The sequence below is a fragment of the Pelmatolapia mariae genome, linkage group LG14 (genome assembly GCF_036321145.2).
Source record: "Pelmatolapia mariae isolate MD_Pm_ZW linkage group LG14, Pm_UMD_F_2, whole genome shotgun sequence".
NCBI lineage: Eukaryota > Metazoa > Chordata > Actinopteri > Cichliformes > Cichlidae > Pelmatolapia > Pelmatolapia mariae.
Genome location: NC_086239.1, coordinates 15,932,157 through 15,946,812, shown reverse-complemented (window position 1 = coordinate 15,946,812; position 14,656 = coordinate 15,932,157). Strand labels below are relative to the sequence as shown.

Here is a 14,656-nt window from a genome sequence, read left to right as displayed (position 1 = left end):
AAAGGGTGTACTGAATGTTGTCTTCATAATGGGTTGGTCTGCTTTGTAAGAGATGTGTATGAGAGCATGTAATTATTAATATTTTCACATGGAAACATTACAGAGTTTCATAAATACAATTAATTTACTCATTTCTAAGCAAAGCATGTCTTTGGAAAATTGCTAACCCCTTTTTTACTCACCAGTCAACATGTTTTTATGTTGCTGGTGATTCTTCCTCTTTCTGTTACTGTTATTAAAATCCAGATACAAGTATAACTTTGAGAATTACACTGTAAAAACAATTACGTACTGAAGCATTTGTTTCCTTTTGTTTTCTATGAGAAGTAATTTGTGACACAAATGCAATAGCTTCTTACGCACTGTTACTAAAATATGAATCATAGCAGCAGCTACAGCTGTCTCCCGTGTGCACCTTAGAGAGGGAGGTGTCCTTCATCGCTGCAGAGGATGACTGGTTCTCTTCAACTGTTATGGAAGACAATGGGGAGCATTGTGCATGTCATAAAAAGCATCCACCTTTATTGACTTAGGTAAGCCTCGCTGTTGCTGCAAGCACTCAGCGTTCAGAGATAACTTCCTCTGTCAAAACACAAACGCTATGCCCACTCCACGTCTCACATCAGCTCGTGCTAATTACCTGAGCATACCCTAAGCTGACAGGTGAAGGTGCACGATGGATGTCTTAGTGGGTGGGGGGGAAAGGGGCTGGTTGAGGTTGACACCACTCCACCACTCCGGTGACCTACAGCTGAACTTGGACCTGTGAGAAAATAACAGGTTTTCCAATTAGGCCCAAAGTGTCTCACCTCAGGCATTTTTTTTTCTGGAAGTCTTTCTTACCTCGCCACACAACAATTAGGCCCGAGGAGCTCCCCAGCCTGTGGAGACCTGCATCCCTGCCTGCCTACCCGCCGGGACCTCTGCTTTCACAAAGATATTCAACAGGAAAATGTTTCATACTCATACACTGCAATTAACGCAAATACACTGTACCTGTTCCAAAAGCTTTTGTTGTTTTAGTCGTAATTTAACCAGGTGGAGAAGCTGAGTCACAGCCCATTCCACATAGGCCTAGAAACTGGTATGACAAATTCTGAATGATCAGCACTGAGTTCATTCTGAACAAGTAACCATTGTGTGCACCAGCAGTTGTTTTCAGTTAATTAATTCTGACAAACTTAACGCAAGACTGGTTACCTCAACCATGCAGCTTGACTTGTTCAGTTAAAAATAAGCAATGAGGGCGATTAAAGGCTACTAACAAATAAGACTAAAAAACAAAAATACAAAATAGAAATTGATTTTTTAGGGAAATCTATGCCCACTGTTTTCTTCTATTATTTTAGACATTCAGGAAGCTTTTTGTTTCAGTAACAGAGCTCATTGATAGTGGTAGTAATATTGATTAGCATTTTAACACATCCAAACTACTTTTAGCAGTATTGATCTCTAATAAAGTTTGTAGTACTCCTAGAAAGACTATTATACCTGACAGATGTTTTAATTGACCCTAATTCTCTTACATGTTCTTTAATCAGATTGCCTTGTTATTCTGCTCATTAGGACAAAAGGTAATTGAATATATGATCAATAATAATTTCTAAAATGTCAAAAAATAATGTGTAAATATGAGTCATTTCCAAGGAAATGAAAGAAAACACAGGAATGAAAAGAACTTGTGGTGTGTGTTTTGTGCTTAACTGATAAACAGCAGGAAAAACATGAATGATGAACCAAACAGAAACAGGAAGTTTCTATAACCATGATTTTTTTTTTATCTTGTCTCTGATTTATGCAAATACTGCAAAAGTTACAAAGAAATTCAACAATACTTCCATACTTCCTTGCCTTCTATAGATACTATATATGTACTATATGAAGCATGCTTAAGAGTGTTTACACAAGGCGTAAAAACCCAGTGTACATTACTCAATGTTAACCTGTGCTGTTTGCTTAAGAAATCATCCATGTCCGGTATCAGTCACTAAAAATACACTTAAGACTGTTCCTCACTTGCTCAGCGACAGAGAGGAGCCCTTAGGTGCACTACGGGCCATCGTGTTCTCTGTACAGATAAAAGATGATAAATGTCACAACACAGCGTTTAAATGCTTTGTTCGCTTGACTGTGATTTATGATGAACTTTGACTGCTTTTAATATATCTTCAAAAGCTCCAACAGTAATGGATCTGCCTGAACTTCAGTCTGACAAAGCTACTGTAACTGCTTGATTTACACGTGCTTAACATGACGTGACGGTACGTTTAGAAACCGGATCCTCTGGGTGATTTTCATTTGTTTGATTTAACTTTATAAGCGATGCACCAAAACAAACAGCAGAACTCGTTTGTGGTTGCAAATATGTAAATAGAATAAAAACTTTAAAAGTGCATTACATTGTGCTGTTTTGGACTTTGGAATTGAAGGTTTAATCAAAAGATAAAAATTTTATTTTAAACCCCTTATAGCCCCACACGTGGGAAATTTTTGTAGCCCTCTGCATTTGATCCGTTCACTCAGTGAAGCAGTGGGCAGCTACCAAACCAGCACCTGGGGAGCAGTGTGTAGAGATGGTACCTTGCTCAAGGGCACCTCAGGGTAGCTGTTCGGTGGATTCAAACCCCTGCCCTTCCTGTCATGGGGCAACTATTCTACCTACTGAGCTCTCACCACCCATAATTATAAAAATGTCAAAAAACCTGTACCTCAGTAAGACCACACAAAGCTTGAACGATAGCTATTTTATTAAGTGCATTTACGTACATAAACACACACTTGTATATAGTAAAAATAATTTTACACAAACCTAAAAAAACAAAAACAAACAACAAACAAGTTTACCAAACAAGCATTATATACATCGGAAAAATACTGCACGTTTCATCTTAAACAATGACAAATAAACGTAAATCTGCAAAACTCAACAGTCGAAACGCTTAAACATTTGAGATCTGTAACAGGACAGAGAGCAGAGTTTGATGTACATGGAGAAGTCACTAACAGGCAGTTTAAAACTGTTATTTTAATTCAGGTCTAATGTACCAATTGGGGTAATCATGCAGAGCCTGCAGACTGAAAACAGATTGGAGATTTTATATGTTTGACGTGTATTTCTGGCACTTTGTGAGTCTAAACTGCTTTAGAGTTGTGGTGTCCTCGTGGTTGAAAATCATATGTACTTTCATTGAAAAAAAAAATCAGGAACAGCTGTAACATCATATATATATATATATATATATATATATATATATATATATATATATATAACTATTTTTCATCCAATCCAATTCAAAACAGCAGTTTATATACGTGTTCATACGTGTATATATTTGAAAGACCATATGTTTTATACATGTTTCTATTGTATGATACAGTGTATGGCTTGGCAGAAACATTTTCTTTGATCTTTGAAAAAACAAAATAAAAATGCAAGCTTATATGAGCAAATAATAACCACAGCTCTACAATCTGACTCCAAACTAAAAATAGAGGTCTTCTTGTCTAAACTTTACAAATCCATCTCGAAATATGGCACTTACAGTTAGAAATGATTATAAAAAATATACTGCATTTGATATTATTTTATTTAAAAAGCTTTCCTCTGAGACCGAGAAGGCACTGTAACCGTTTCATATTACAGAGTTTTGGCAGTGAAGTAATGTATAATACAAAGATTCATAGACACCTTTTAATAAGGCATTGGTTGATATTTTGGCACCAACGATGACTGCTGAGATACACGTTAAGGCCGAACCGACCTTTTTTTTTTTTTTTTGATAACTACTCCTTACGCTGCAGGCTGAAGGCAAAAGGTTTACCAGTGCAATCAGTATTTATGGAGATTTGCTCTCAGTATGGCACAATTTCCAGTGAACGAAAAACTCAATGCTACACTGGGTAAAAGCTCTAGGCCACTAACGTGAAGCCGACGATATAGCTAAAGCAACTGGCTCTTAATACCACACAGGCTTTTTTACAGTGATCCTGAGGCACTATTTGTTTTCAGGTTGGCATTAGTCTTTGGTTTGTTCTTGCTTAGCTGGCTGTGTGAGTTTCTGACATAAGGAGTGGCAGCTCTCGCTCGGATCCCTCCACTGCTCCGGCTAGATTGTGACTTTCCGAACTGAGATCTTGAGGTTCCAGTTGGGGTGCTTCTCCTCCACTCTGCACCACCGCTGCTTTCTCAGCTAATCTCCTCATCCTCTCCTCTTCTTCAATTTTCAGTCGCCGCTCTTCAGCCTCTATTTCCTCCGTGGTGGGAATGGAGTTCTTCTTGGGTCTTCCCTTGGGCTTAGTCGGAGCCTCGTGACCTCCTTTGAGCACCTAGAATAACACACAGGCAGTCTTAGTGGACTCCTCTGGTGATAAATGGCAGCAGAAGTCAAAGGCAACGCTTGCTATTATAGTAATTAAGTGAAGACATATCGCTACTGGCTCCGCCTTGTGCACTCATTTATCTTTAACGATTTCAGGTCTTTTTTGTTCTCTCAGTTGTTGACCCTTCTACAAAAAGTGTTTGCTCTCGCTGCCGTCATCATCAGTCACACTACACTCTGCCTCTCCGCACCCTCCACTTCCTTCCATGTTGCTATATTTACTTCATATTGTAGCATAAAATAGTAGCAGCAAACATTTCTAAAAACGGTGGTGTACAATGAAAACAAAATAATCCAAAATGAAAAGGAAGCAAAAAACTGTAAACAAGTATTATTGGCCCGCATGCAAAAAGCACTCATAATAACACATTCAGTTTTTGTACTTAATTACAGATAATCCTTTTTCTCATAAAAGAATCAAACAACATTTAATCAAAATGCTTTTGTCCAAATAATCTGAATTTAGATTTGATTTACCCCAAACTAACATTGCCTTTGGCTTCAGTATTATTACTTTATTGGCTCATTTTGGCAAAGAAGATCATACACATTATTGCCAGTTGCAGTGTTAGTATAAGATGTTGTCATTTTTCCAATTCCACTACCGACAGCCTGTCCAGTTAAGAATATTTGTTAAATCTGACTTGTACAACTAAAAACACATCAAGCTTTACTTCAGAACTTACCATTTTCTTCCACTTCATACGCCTGTTTTGGTACCATGTCTTCACCTGAAGCTGTGTGAGACCAAGCGACTGTGCCAGGTCTAACCTGCAGAAGCACAAAAAAACACAAGATAAAGTTTACTTATGTATATATTTTAGTGTACTTGTTCCAATACAGTCCTGGAACCTATCCAGGAAATATATCATTACTGTTGGCATGCTTTAAACATCAGTTTCTCTTCACACGAACACAAAAATGAAGAAATCTTGACACTAATTGTGCTCTGTAAATTATAGACTATGATTTCAACTATATAATGCAATTTCATGCCTAAAGGTTCACAACACTGAAAACTTAAAAAGAGCATTAGGCCACACTCTGTTTAAGCATCTCACGTCAGAGATTATATGCCAGGAACTCCAGTCTGACACTGTACACCTGCAGCCATCTATGCCGACATTGGTAATCCCATCATAGCGCTCGTAGCTGGATAATTGAGACCGTCGGAGAAACCTCTGAATGCATCCACCACATGTGGTGATCCATGACTAATAGGGCTATTTGTTGGTGTGTAATATAAAACCTCAGGAAGGGCCAGATAAAGTGGACAAGGCATCCATTAGTAGAAAAAAAAGTTTTCTTTTTTCTTTCTTTTTTTTCTTAAATGAGATTTCCTCTTCCCTGATCTTACTCGAGGTCTTTAACAGCCAGATGAAGGATTTTTCACGACCAGCACCCCCCAGGGACAGGAGCTGACTTTCATTTGATGGTGATAGTGAAAACCAAGACATCAAAAAAGAGAGAACAAAATCTAAAAAACAGAGGTACAGAAAAACAAATCCCTGAGATTCATGGATCTATCTGCATTACCTTATACTAGACAAAAAGCATGTGTGTGCGTGCGTGCCAGTGCGTCTAAAAAGACAAGACATAAGGGCAATTGAGCTGTCCATCACATTTCTATAGATGTAGGGTAAAAACTGGAGGCTAGAAACAGTAATTGCAAAAAAAGCAAAACACCCCAATTATTTATAGTCATTAGTTTTCAATGGGGAAAAACCATACGCTCACAGCAGTACAAACAGTATCTGAGTCACTCCCTCCAGGCCACTGCTAGGCCGCCATTTTGTTCTGTTCTCACACTTTTCACGGGACTCCTGGGTGAAACTGAATACCTCTTAACAAGGGCGATGATGATAAAGATGACGATCATTAAAACACTTGTAATAATACTCGGAAGTGTTATAAAATCATTACCGCTCCGCGATATAAATACTTTAAAGTCTTTTTTTTTTCAGGAATATTTTTGGTTTTGCTTCTGTCCGCCCCCGCACATACTCTCAGTTCGAGACCGCAGAGGTTCTCGGCCAAGAAAAGGGAAGAGGGAAGCTAAGTTGTCTTTGGATCATAACAAACCAAAGTGAGGCGCATGCCACACCTTTGATGTGGGGTTTTAAAAGGGGATTTTCTCTGTTGATGTTTTTCCACTAGCTGGGTGTTTAATTAATTTTCAACACAGTGTCAGAATCGGATATTTTGACAGGACACAGTATTTTGGCACCGTATTTCATACGGGTAGTTGGTTTTTGATCACTCAGTTGTACTCTGCCTCGGGGCTTCTGCTTAAGATGAGGCATGGCACCTTTCCAGCAGCTCCAGGCAGGCAAAGATGTGATACATTAAATAATGCATCGTGGGAGTTTTCCCCATGGAGAGGATGTAAATGGAATGACAAATAAATCTGGTTTAATCCAAAAATGCTAATTTATTTTTAGATTGCACGTAGCACACAGTTACACTGCAATGAGTGCAACGAGGACGATGCGTTTGCAACATGTTCCTGAAAAGAGGAGCTATGTCAGTGTGTAAACAGGTGAACATGTTGAAGCAGTTATTTACGTTTTTATCACCACTCTCTATGCATATTAAAAAATGAATAAGGGGGTACAGAGGTGCACGAAATCTCTACGTGAAGGTTCACAAGCAGCTTAAAATTCCTGCTGCACATGTGAAGCTTCTTGGAGTGCTTTAAACAACATTTATGGCAAAATGCTCTTCTGGCTTATAATGGAAAAGCAGCCTGCAGGCCAAATATAAAGTCGAGCTCTACAGTTTTAACTGGAAAAATTACGGTCCCAAAAATGACCCGTAGAATGGAACTTAAGACACAGATATTACCATATAGATTACTTCATCTTATTGTAGAAAGCTTAATGCACTTTATGTACACCTGCAGATGTGTGAAATGATTGGCAGTAAATCAGTGTAATACATTTCTGTTTGCTTGTGTTGGCCACTGTCCCTGTTTCACTGAATAAGGCAGTGTTTGGTTGCTGGGGCCTTTTGCTGTTCTAGAGCTCAGGGTTAAAACGTTACTCGTGTCTCAACTAGAACGCTGAGGTAATGCTTTGGCTTTGACGAATTCACATTACATGAGACATGCCCCACAGGATAAATCAAAACTTATGATGCTGGGTTAACCGCCACTTGATAATTGCATCTGTGGCTTTGTGGATGTGCTCGAGGGTGCGCACGTTATGCACTTTCAAATTTTGCTTCATGTAAGTTATGCGGGTTGTCAAAATGCTATGGCTGAGTTGCACTTATATCACACTTGCTGCTGGTGCATTCTCATCAACTGCATGTAGTGGTTACCTCTGACGCTTCAGAGGTTTGATTTCTTTTATGCAAAATGTTGGTACGAATGAGGCGAAATCATGACTTTGTTTAGTTTATGGGCTTTTATGTTGTGTGTCGTTTCAGTCAGATTTTAGTGTCTGCACCGTACTGACCTATCAGGAGTGGACAAGTACTTCTGCTTCTGGAACTTCTTCTCCAGGCCCATCAGTTGCAGCTCAGTAAAAATAGTACGGCTGCGACGTGGCTTCTTCAGGCGGGGTGTGCTGCGCTCAGTCTCCGACTCGCTGCTGATACTGAGGGGCGTCTGGCTGGGTGACGGCTCGGAGCCTCTGGGATGCTGTGGGGAAAGCAGTGGCAGATGTGGATGGGCAGCGCCCGGAGAGGACGGCTGCGGGACGTGAGCAGGCAGGTTGGGCGGCTGCCTCGTGATCACTGAGAGGAGCGGGTAGGCACGTAGTGACGAGGAGCCTGGACACGAACATAGAGAAATGCATTAAAGTCCAGTAGTTAGAATACACATCCTTCTGAATCACCGCAGCTTTCAAAGAGAGCTATTTTGAACTGCTCAGTCACCTCGGTTATACCATTATCGACCGCCTGTAATTGCTTAGACAGGTTCATTTTTAATTGGCCAGCGTTTGCCGTGAAAAGTGTTTTGGTTGTGACCTTCCTCATGTAGAGGGCTGTGATCCCAATGACGCAGGCTGTGTTTTACACTGATCCTCTGAACCGCTCAAATGACTGATTATTTTTCAGAGGTTGTTAAGCGCTAACTGCTTCCCAACACAAAACAACCACATGCACACCCACACACGGAGACGAGTGCAGGCACAATAAGCTGTAATAAAATCTAAAAACTAAATCAGACACCACTCAAATAATAAACTTTTCCCCTCTCTTATGTTCTCTCCCACTCTTGCAAACTACACTCATACACACACACACACACTTTTGCTCTCTATCAGAGAAGACAGAAGCAGCAGACGCCAGAATCAATAAAAGCAGCACTTGTCTGGAGCCTATGGGGGAGAGATGGAGACCTGGAGGTTAGCACGGAGGATGCAGTGGGTCACGCAAAGCAAATATAATATCCGCCAGAGAAAAAAAAATCTTCACAGCTTTAAAAAGTAAAACCATTCCCTTAACCAGAAATCACACTCAATCTGAGCATGGTGCAGGCTGTAATGCACGGGCTGATAAGGAACAGTGGAAAGGACACAAGTGGTATTATGGGAGTAGATGAGGAAGATACGGAGAGGGATAAAATGCTCCAGCGGCAAGGAGAAACTAGCCAGTTGTCACACACGGAAACGCCCAGCATATGTGTTTCTGGGTGCCTGTGGCAGATTTGTCTTCTTTAGCTTCTCGTTAACCGATAGACAACCTCAACGCAGTGAAATACACATGCCAGAGCTGACAGAAAACATACTGTCTGAACTTTTTCTGTATGTTTTTTCAAGGTAAGTGAGAACAACATGAACCCAGAAAGAAAATGGAGCACACTTTCTGAATCTTACGGTTAAATGAGTCATACATACAGAGACTTAAGCTATAAAATGTGCATCAATTCAGTTAAACCTCACTGTTTAATTATTAATTAACAGCAAGCATGCCACATTTAAATGCATATACGCACAGCCACTGTTGCCCTCCAAACGAAGAAAGGCACATGCACACATGACACTCTGCCTCAGGCTCATCATGACATCATGGTAAGGCACTGAGGTCATCGCTAATCCTCCAATGTTAGATTGGTGGTATTGCAACAAGTCTAGACAAGAAGACCTCTCTTCTGTCCTTGTATGAGCTTGCCATATATTCATGTTTCTTTTACATGGTTTCTGTCTTTCGCTCTGTATCATATCTATGTTTGTTTGAGTGACTCATCAGAGATAATAAATACATCATACATATTTACTGAACTATAATTTACAGGAAAAGTGGACCGTGTCAGTCATGGCTGTCCGACGAAAGAACACACTTCTGTTTGTCTTCACAACTAAAGAAAATCTTGTGTCAACAAAACTAAACGGTGTCTTCCGAGAGTCCCCCAGAGGTGGGACGACAAACAAAGAATGGAGCAAAGAATGCTAGCCCTCATGGTGACTTTCCACTGACAGTAAAGCCATCCCTCTGACATGTTGTTGACAAGTGCCAGTGTCCTGTCAATAGTCTACAAATAAACTGTTTGAGTAGTTGCAAGAGCGCAGTTCAGCTCCATGCAAAAGCACACTGATACTCTTGATAATCACAGTTGGAATGCAGGCACTGGTACAAATGCTTGTAGTAACCATTACAGAAGACATACTTGCTAAGAATAGATCAAGAAGAGCAGTTTGTTAAGCACTCCTTTTGATACCAGCTGTTTTCTCTATTGATAACATAGTTATTATGACATAACACTTACTGAAAAAAACCTTTATTTTGCACTCATTTTCATTGAGTGAAGAGCAAGCGTGTTATTTTTAGAACTACACGGAAAATAGTTTTAATGCCACAATTTTAATGCCACAACCTGGAACTACCTGATGCCTATCATAACATCTACACTCATTCTGTCACTTGTTTTTTTTCCTCAATGGTGAGGAAGTATGGGTGATTCATTGCTTTGCTATGACAAGTGTACGTGAGCATTTGACATGTTCTGCATATAAACTATCTGATGACATCTAGGATGTTGCTCAATTAATTGTCTTTCTTTAATTCTTTTTTTTGCTTTTGTCCTCGCTCCTTGAAAACAAATCAAACACTGCTAGGGCAACGTGATGTAGTTTCTCTGTTTTCCCTCAGCCACAAATATTTAATTTCCATTAAATTCCTCTAATCCTGACTGATTATAGGAATTTAATGGCCCTTCTCGGAATGTGCCAGAGAAAAAATGTCTTGTATCTTGTTGAGCGTAACTGTGTAAAAGTGTTTGCTCTAAGAGAGTCAGCCCATCTATCAAAAAGCATCGCGTTAAACGTGCTAAGCATTTAGCCTGAAACACGATCTACAGAGGTGGCAGCAGAAATTAGCCCGTAGCATCAACTACTTTTAGAGACAACTTATTACTTATCCTTTTTAGAAACAGAAAAATCTCATGGCTATGCAGGAATGACAAGGAGATGACAAGCTGTCAAACATTATCCTTAACGGAAGATTGAAGACTTGTGTGCATTTTCTCTTTGTGTGTATGCATACTCGCCTGTGTGTGCCGACATGGGTGTAATCATACTGCTTAACTTGACTTTATGCTTAATGGGAGACTTTATTGTCTGCAGCAGATTAAGTTTTAAGATGGGATAAAAACCCTTTTGCTCACTTGGATTTCTCCTATAAGCCCTCAGCCAGTGCTAAACCAGTATGCAGCAGCCCTTGGGCTTCACACACTCCTAGTTTTTTTTTCTTTTTTTTCATTATGTTGTCAGGTGAGATTACACCACAGTTGATCTTAATCTCTCTCACCTCTTCCAGAAAACACCACTAAAAGCCCTACCCTAGGTCCTGCTGAGAGATGGAAAGCCAAATGAAATATTGTAAGCTGCCATTCTGCTGCTCACTGCTCAGCACCAGGTCAAGGCTCATTATCTCAGATCCCTCTGTAACTGACATGGAACAAATTCTATGAATACTGTACACCATTAAAAGCTAAGTTTATTTAACATGGGGGGGGGGGGGGGGGGGGTGAAGATAAAAAAAAAACAACAACTCTCAGAATAAATGCACTGAGAACATTAAGGTGGTATGTTTGACTAACACTGGAGCAATTAGAAAAACAAAAAAACACAGTAAACTAACATCTCATTTGTCATCCTGCAGTCAGCATTGATGGCATCACTGTCTTTCAGCGGCCTCAACTGGCAGCAGGAGGCTATAACATCTTTTCCTTCACAGAATGAAGAAGTCAACTTTCACTGTTAGGGGGCCATTCAGCGGCCAGCCACCTCTCTTTGGCCCAGGACCTCTAAGCCTGCCAGCTTCTATATCAAGCTCTAAAAGCCATTGATGTTGGAGAATATACTGTGTCTAACACCCCCACAGCTACAAATAAGTAGTGGGCACAGTGTTCTGATATGCAGGGCGGGTTACACTATCCATCCGAACAGAGGGGTGCCAAAGCCCAGTCATAGTGCCCTCTAGCATACACCAACCATATCAGAGGGATGAGGGAATCGTTCCCCCTATTTTTATCCCCCCCATCGCTGTCATCATCAAATTGCAGTGGCTATTATTTCAGACTCTAGAGCAATTATCCTAATGGTTACCAGAGCATGCAGTAACCTTTGAGTTGTTGTGATTCAGTGAAAAATACAACTTAAGAGTCAACAAAAAAGTTGTGTTTTTGTGAAATGTAACATGGCGTACCTTCTGAGATCTGTCAAACTGTAGTTTGGTTCAGCGACTACAGGACACATTTAAGGGGCTGTTTTCAAACTTACTTTAAATCAATGGTCTATCTATCTATCTATCTATCTATCTATCTATCTATCTCATTTCAGCAGCATGAGCATGAAATACTAAGACACACTGAATAACCTCAAAAAGAGCCACGGTTATTTGTTTAAGTCATATGTTTTAGCTTTATATTTCCTTCAGTATTGGTCAAAATACATCAGTACACTGTATTATTATTATTATTATTATTATTATTATTATTATTGTTGTTGTTGTTATTATTATTATCATTAGTGTTTTGTTTCCTACAACTTTTTCCATGTTACTACATCTATATTTCTAGCAACACATAATCATTTATCATCATTTAATCTGTAAATACCCACCGCGTAAGGGACATTAAGGGCAGCATTTGGCAAGCCAGAAAACTCATATTCATCAAAACAAATGGGATAAAATAGACTGAAGGTTGGCGCTTAGTTCTAGCGTTAGATTTTTCTTTATCGTTTACTTTATCTGCTGTACTCTTCGTTGACTTATTAGTTCAATCATTTATCCGCTCGATAAAAAAAAAAAGTTCTTAAGCATCATTGAAATTCACTGACGAATGCACTTGAGTTTCAACACCAAACACTTAGCTTATATGAAACGATTTATCATGTAAAGTTTAGAATGATGAAGATGAAGTCACTGTTGTAGCAATAATAGAAAGTCCAGACTAACTGTGATTAAACGACACTAGAAAACAAATATGCAAGCCTTCAAAGAGATATGAAATCAGGCAATGCAATCATATATATATATATATATATATATATATATATATATATATATGTATATATATATATATATATATATATATATCGTTTTATTTGTACTATTGTATCAAATCAATTATCTATCTATGATCATTAAAATAATAATAGAGTAACTGAACACAATGTGGAGCTATACGTTACCATATTATTCTGTCAACACAGACGCATAATCCTCATCACCATTGAGTGTATGTCGAGTTGTACCTGCCTAATATACCTCAACCTGTGTACAGGAAATAACAATTCACCAATCACGCGACATTTAAATATATCATATTATTCTGATTATTATTTAAATTTTAAAAAAATCGATTACAGTACCGAAATACTATGTAAGTGTTTCCATTTTATGCGTAAAATTATCTGTAACCTACTAATGAGTGCGTCTCACATATATTTTAAAAATATCTGTTTACTTTATTTCTTTCTCAAGTAGACGGAAGAAACGTCTTACCCGAACACGAATGAAGAGGCTTTGGTCGAACAATGAGTGAAGGACACACCGAGTAGAGAGAGAGTTTCTCAAAATAATCACATGTCTCCTTCGAGAGGATCTCGTCAATCATGAAAGTCTTGTAGCGCCGCCTGGCAGCTTTCAGCTGCCCAGGGGAGGAGAGCCTCAACTCGGCTTGACAGTGCATGATCTGTCCCTGTGCGTCGTGCGCAATCGTCGGTGCACAAAGTCTTCAGTAATTTCTAAGCATATGAAGCTTCAACCGTCTTTAAAGCCGACTGTTGGAGTTCATGCGTTAAAACAACTCATTGCTTATCTTTAAAAATGAAGTTTAGCTTTCCCTGAAGTGTCCCGGTGAGGATCGCTAGCCTTTAACTTGAGCTGCGCAGAGCGGTACAGCGGTAATGAACTCACTACAATCTGTGCTCACACCCACTGCTATATAAACCATCCCTTAACACAACTCTGCTGCTCCATCTCTCTCTCTCTCTCTCTCTCTCTCTCTCTCTCTCTCTCTCTCTCACACACACACACATACACACACACACACACAAACACGTACTGTACATACAACACCTCATGCCCGCATAAAAATTTGTTTCTCTCTCAGTTTTATTTTGCGGACTAGCTCACAACTTAGAGAGCAAGAGTAAAACCACAGTTTCCAGAACAGAAACTAATATCATCATTAAAGCTATACTATTAAAATAATATTAATATACCTATCAAACTCATACATCTAATATTATTAGTAGAGTTTCAGGTCAAGTAATAGACCTCGGTTTTCAGGCTAAGATTATTTATTAACACAAAATTGGTGGCGCTTCATGATTTATATGAAATCATTTGTAATTGTCTTTAGCTGTAGACTAGTGTGTGTAAGGATCTGTCCGAGAAACAGCATGCGGTGTAGTCTATTCGATAGTTTGTTTTATTCACTCTATCACAGGCTATAACCTAGGAGAACCATAAGCTCATTTATGTGGGAATGTCGGGATAACTTTCTTTCTTTCTTTCTTTCTTTCTTTCTTTCTTTTTTTCTTTCTTTCTACATTATACGTTTTATACAACATACAGTTATGTGGTTTGTTATTTATTTAAAACTATTTAATTATTTATATACACTGCAAAATGATTTTCATTTTTAACAAAACAACAGCAACAACAACCGTAATAATAATAATAATAATAATAATAATAATAATAATAATAATAATGGCACAAAAAAGATATTTTACGTTAAAACGGTACACACAAGAATTAATGCTCTAACGGACCCCAAACCTTTTGTGGTTACAGGCCATGTCAGTTAACTTATAGTC

The 14,656-nt window shown here is 39.0% G+C and overlaps 1 protein-coding gene across 1 annotated transcript; it reads right to left on the bottom strand.

Annotated features, from left to right (window-relative positions):
• Nucleotides 1-3,596: 3,596 nt before the first annotated feature.
• Nucleotides 3,597-13,521, bottom strand: barx2 (BARX homeobox 2). Its single transcript, XM_063493925.1, has 4 exons — nt 13,335-13,521; nt 7,838-8,153; nt 5,066-5,150; nt 3,597-4,326 (listed from the first exon to the last, which is right to left on the bottom strand). The coding sequence occupies exons 1-4, from the start codon at nt 13,519-13,521 to the stop codon at nt 4,039-4,041; spliced, it is 876 nt and encodes a 291-aa protein (XP_063349995.1). The 3' UTR covers nt 3,597-4,038.
• Nucleotides 13,522-14,656: the final 1,135 nt, after the last annotated feature.

Excerpts from the sequence above, each read along its gene's own strand:
- barx2 (XM_063493925.1), bottom strand. The coding sequence starts at position 13,521 with ATGCACTGTCAAGCCGAGTTGAGGCTCTCCTCCCCTGGGCAGCTGAAA. Across the intron at positions 8,154-13,334 it reads GCCTCTTCATTCGTGTTCGG|GCTCCTCGTCACTACGTGCC; the intron begins GTAAGACGTTTC and ends GTTCGTGTCCAG. Across the intron at positions 4,327-5,065 it reads GTATGAAGTGGAAGAAAATG|GTGCTCAAAGGAGGTCACGA; the intron begins GTAAGTTCTGAA and ends GTGTTATTCTAG.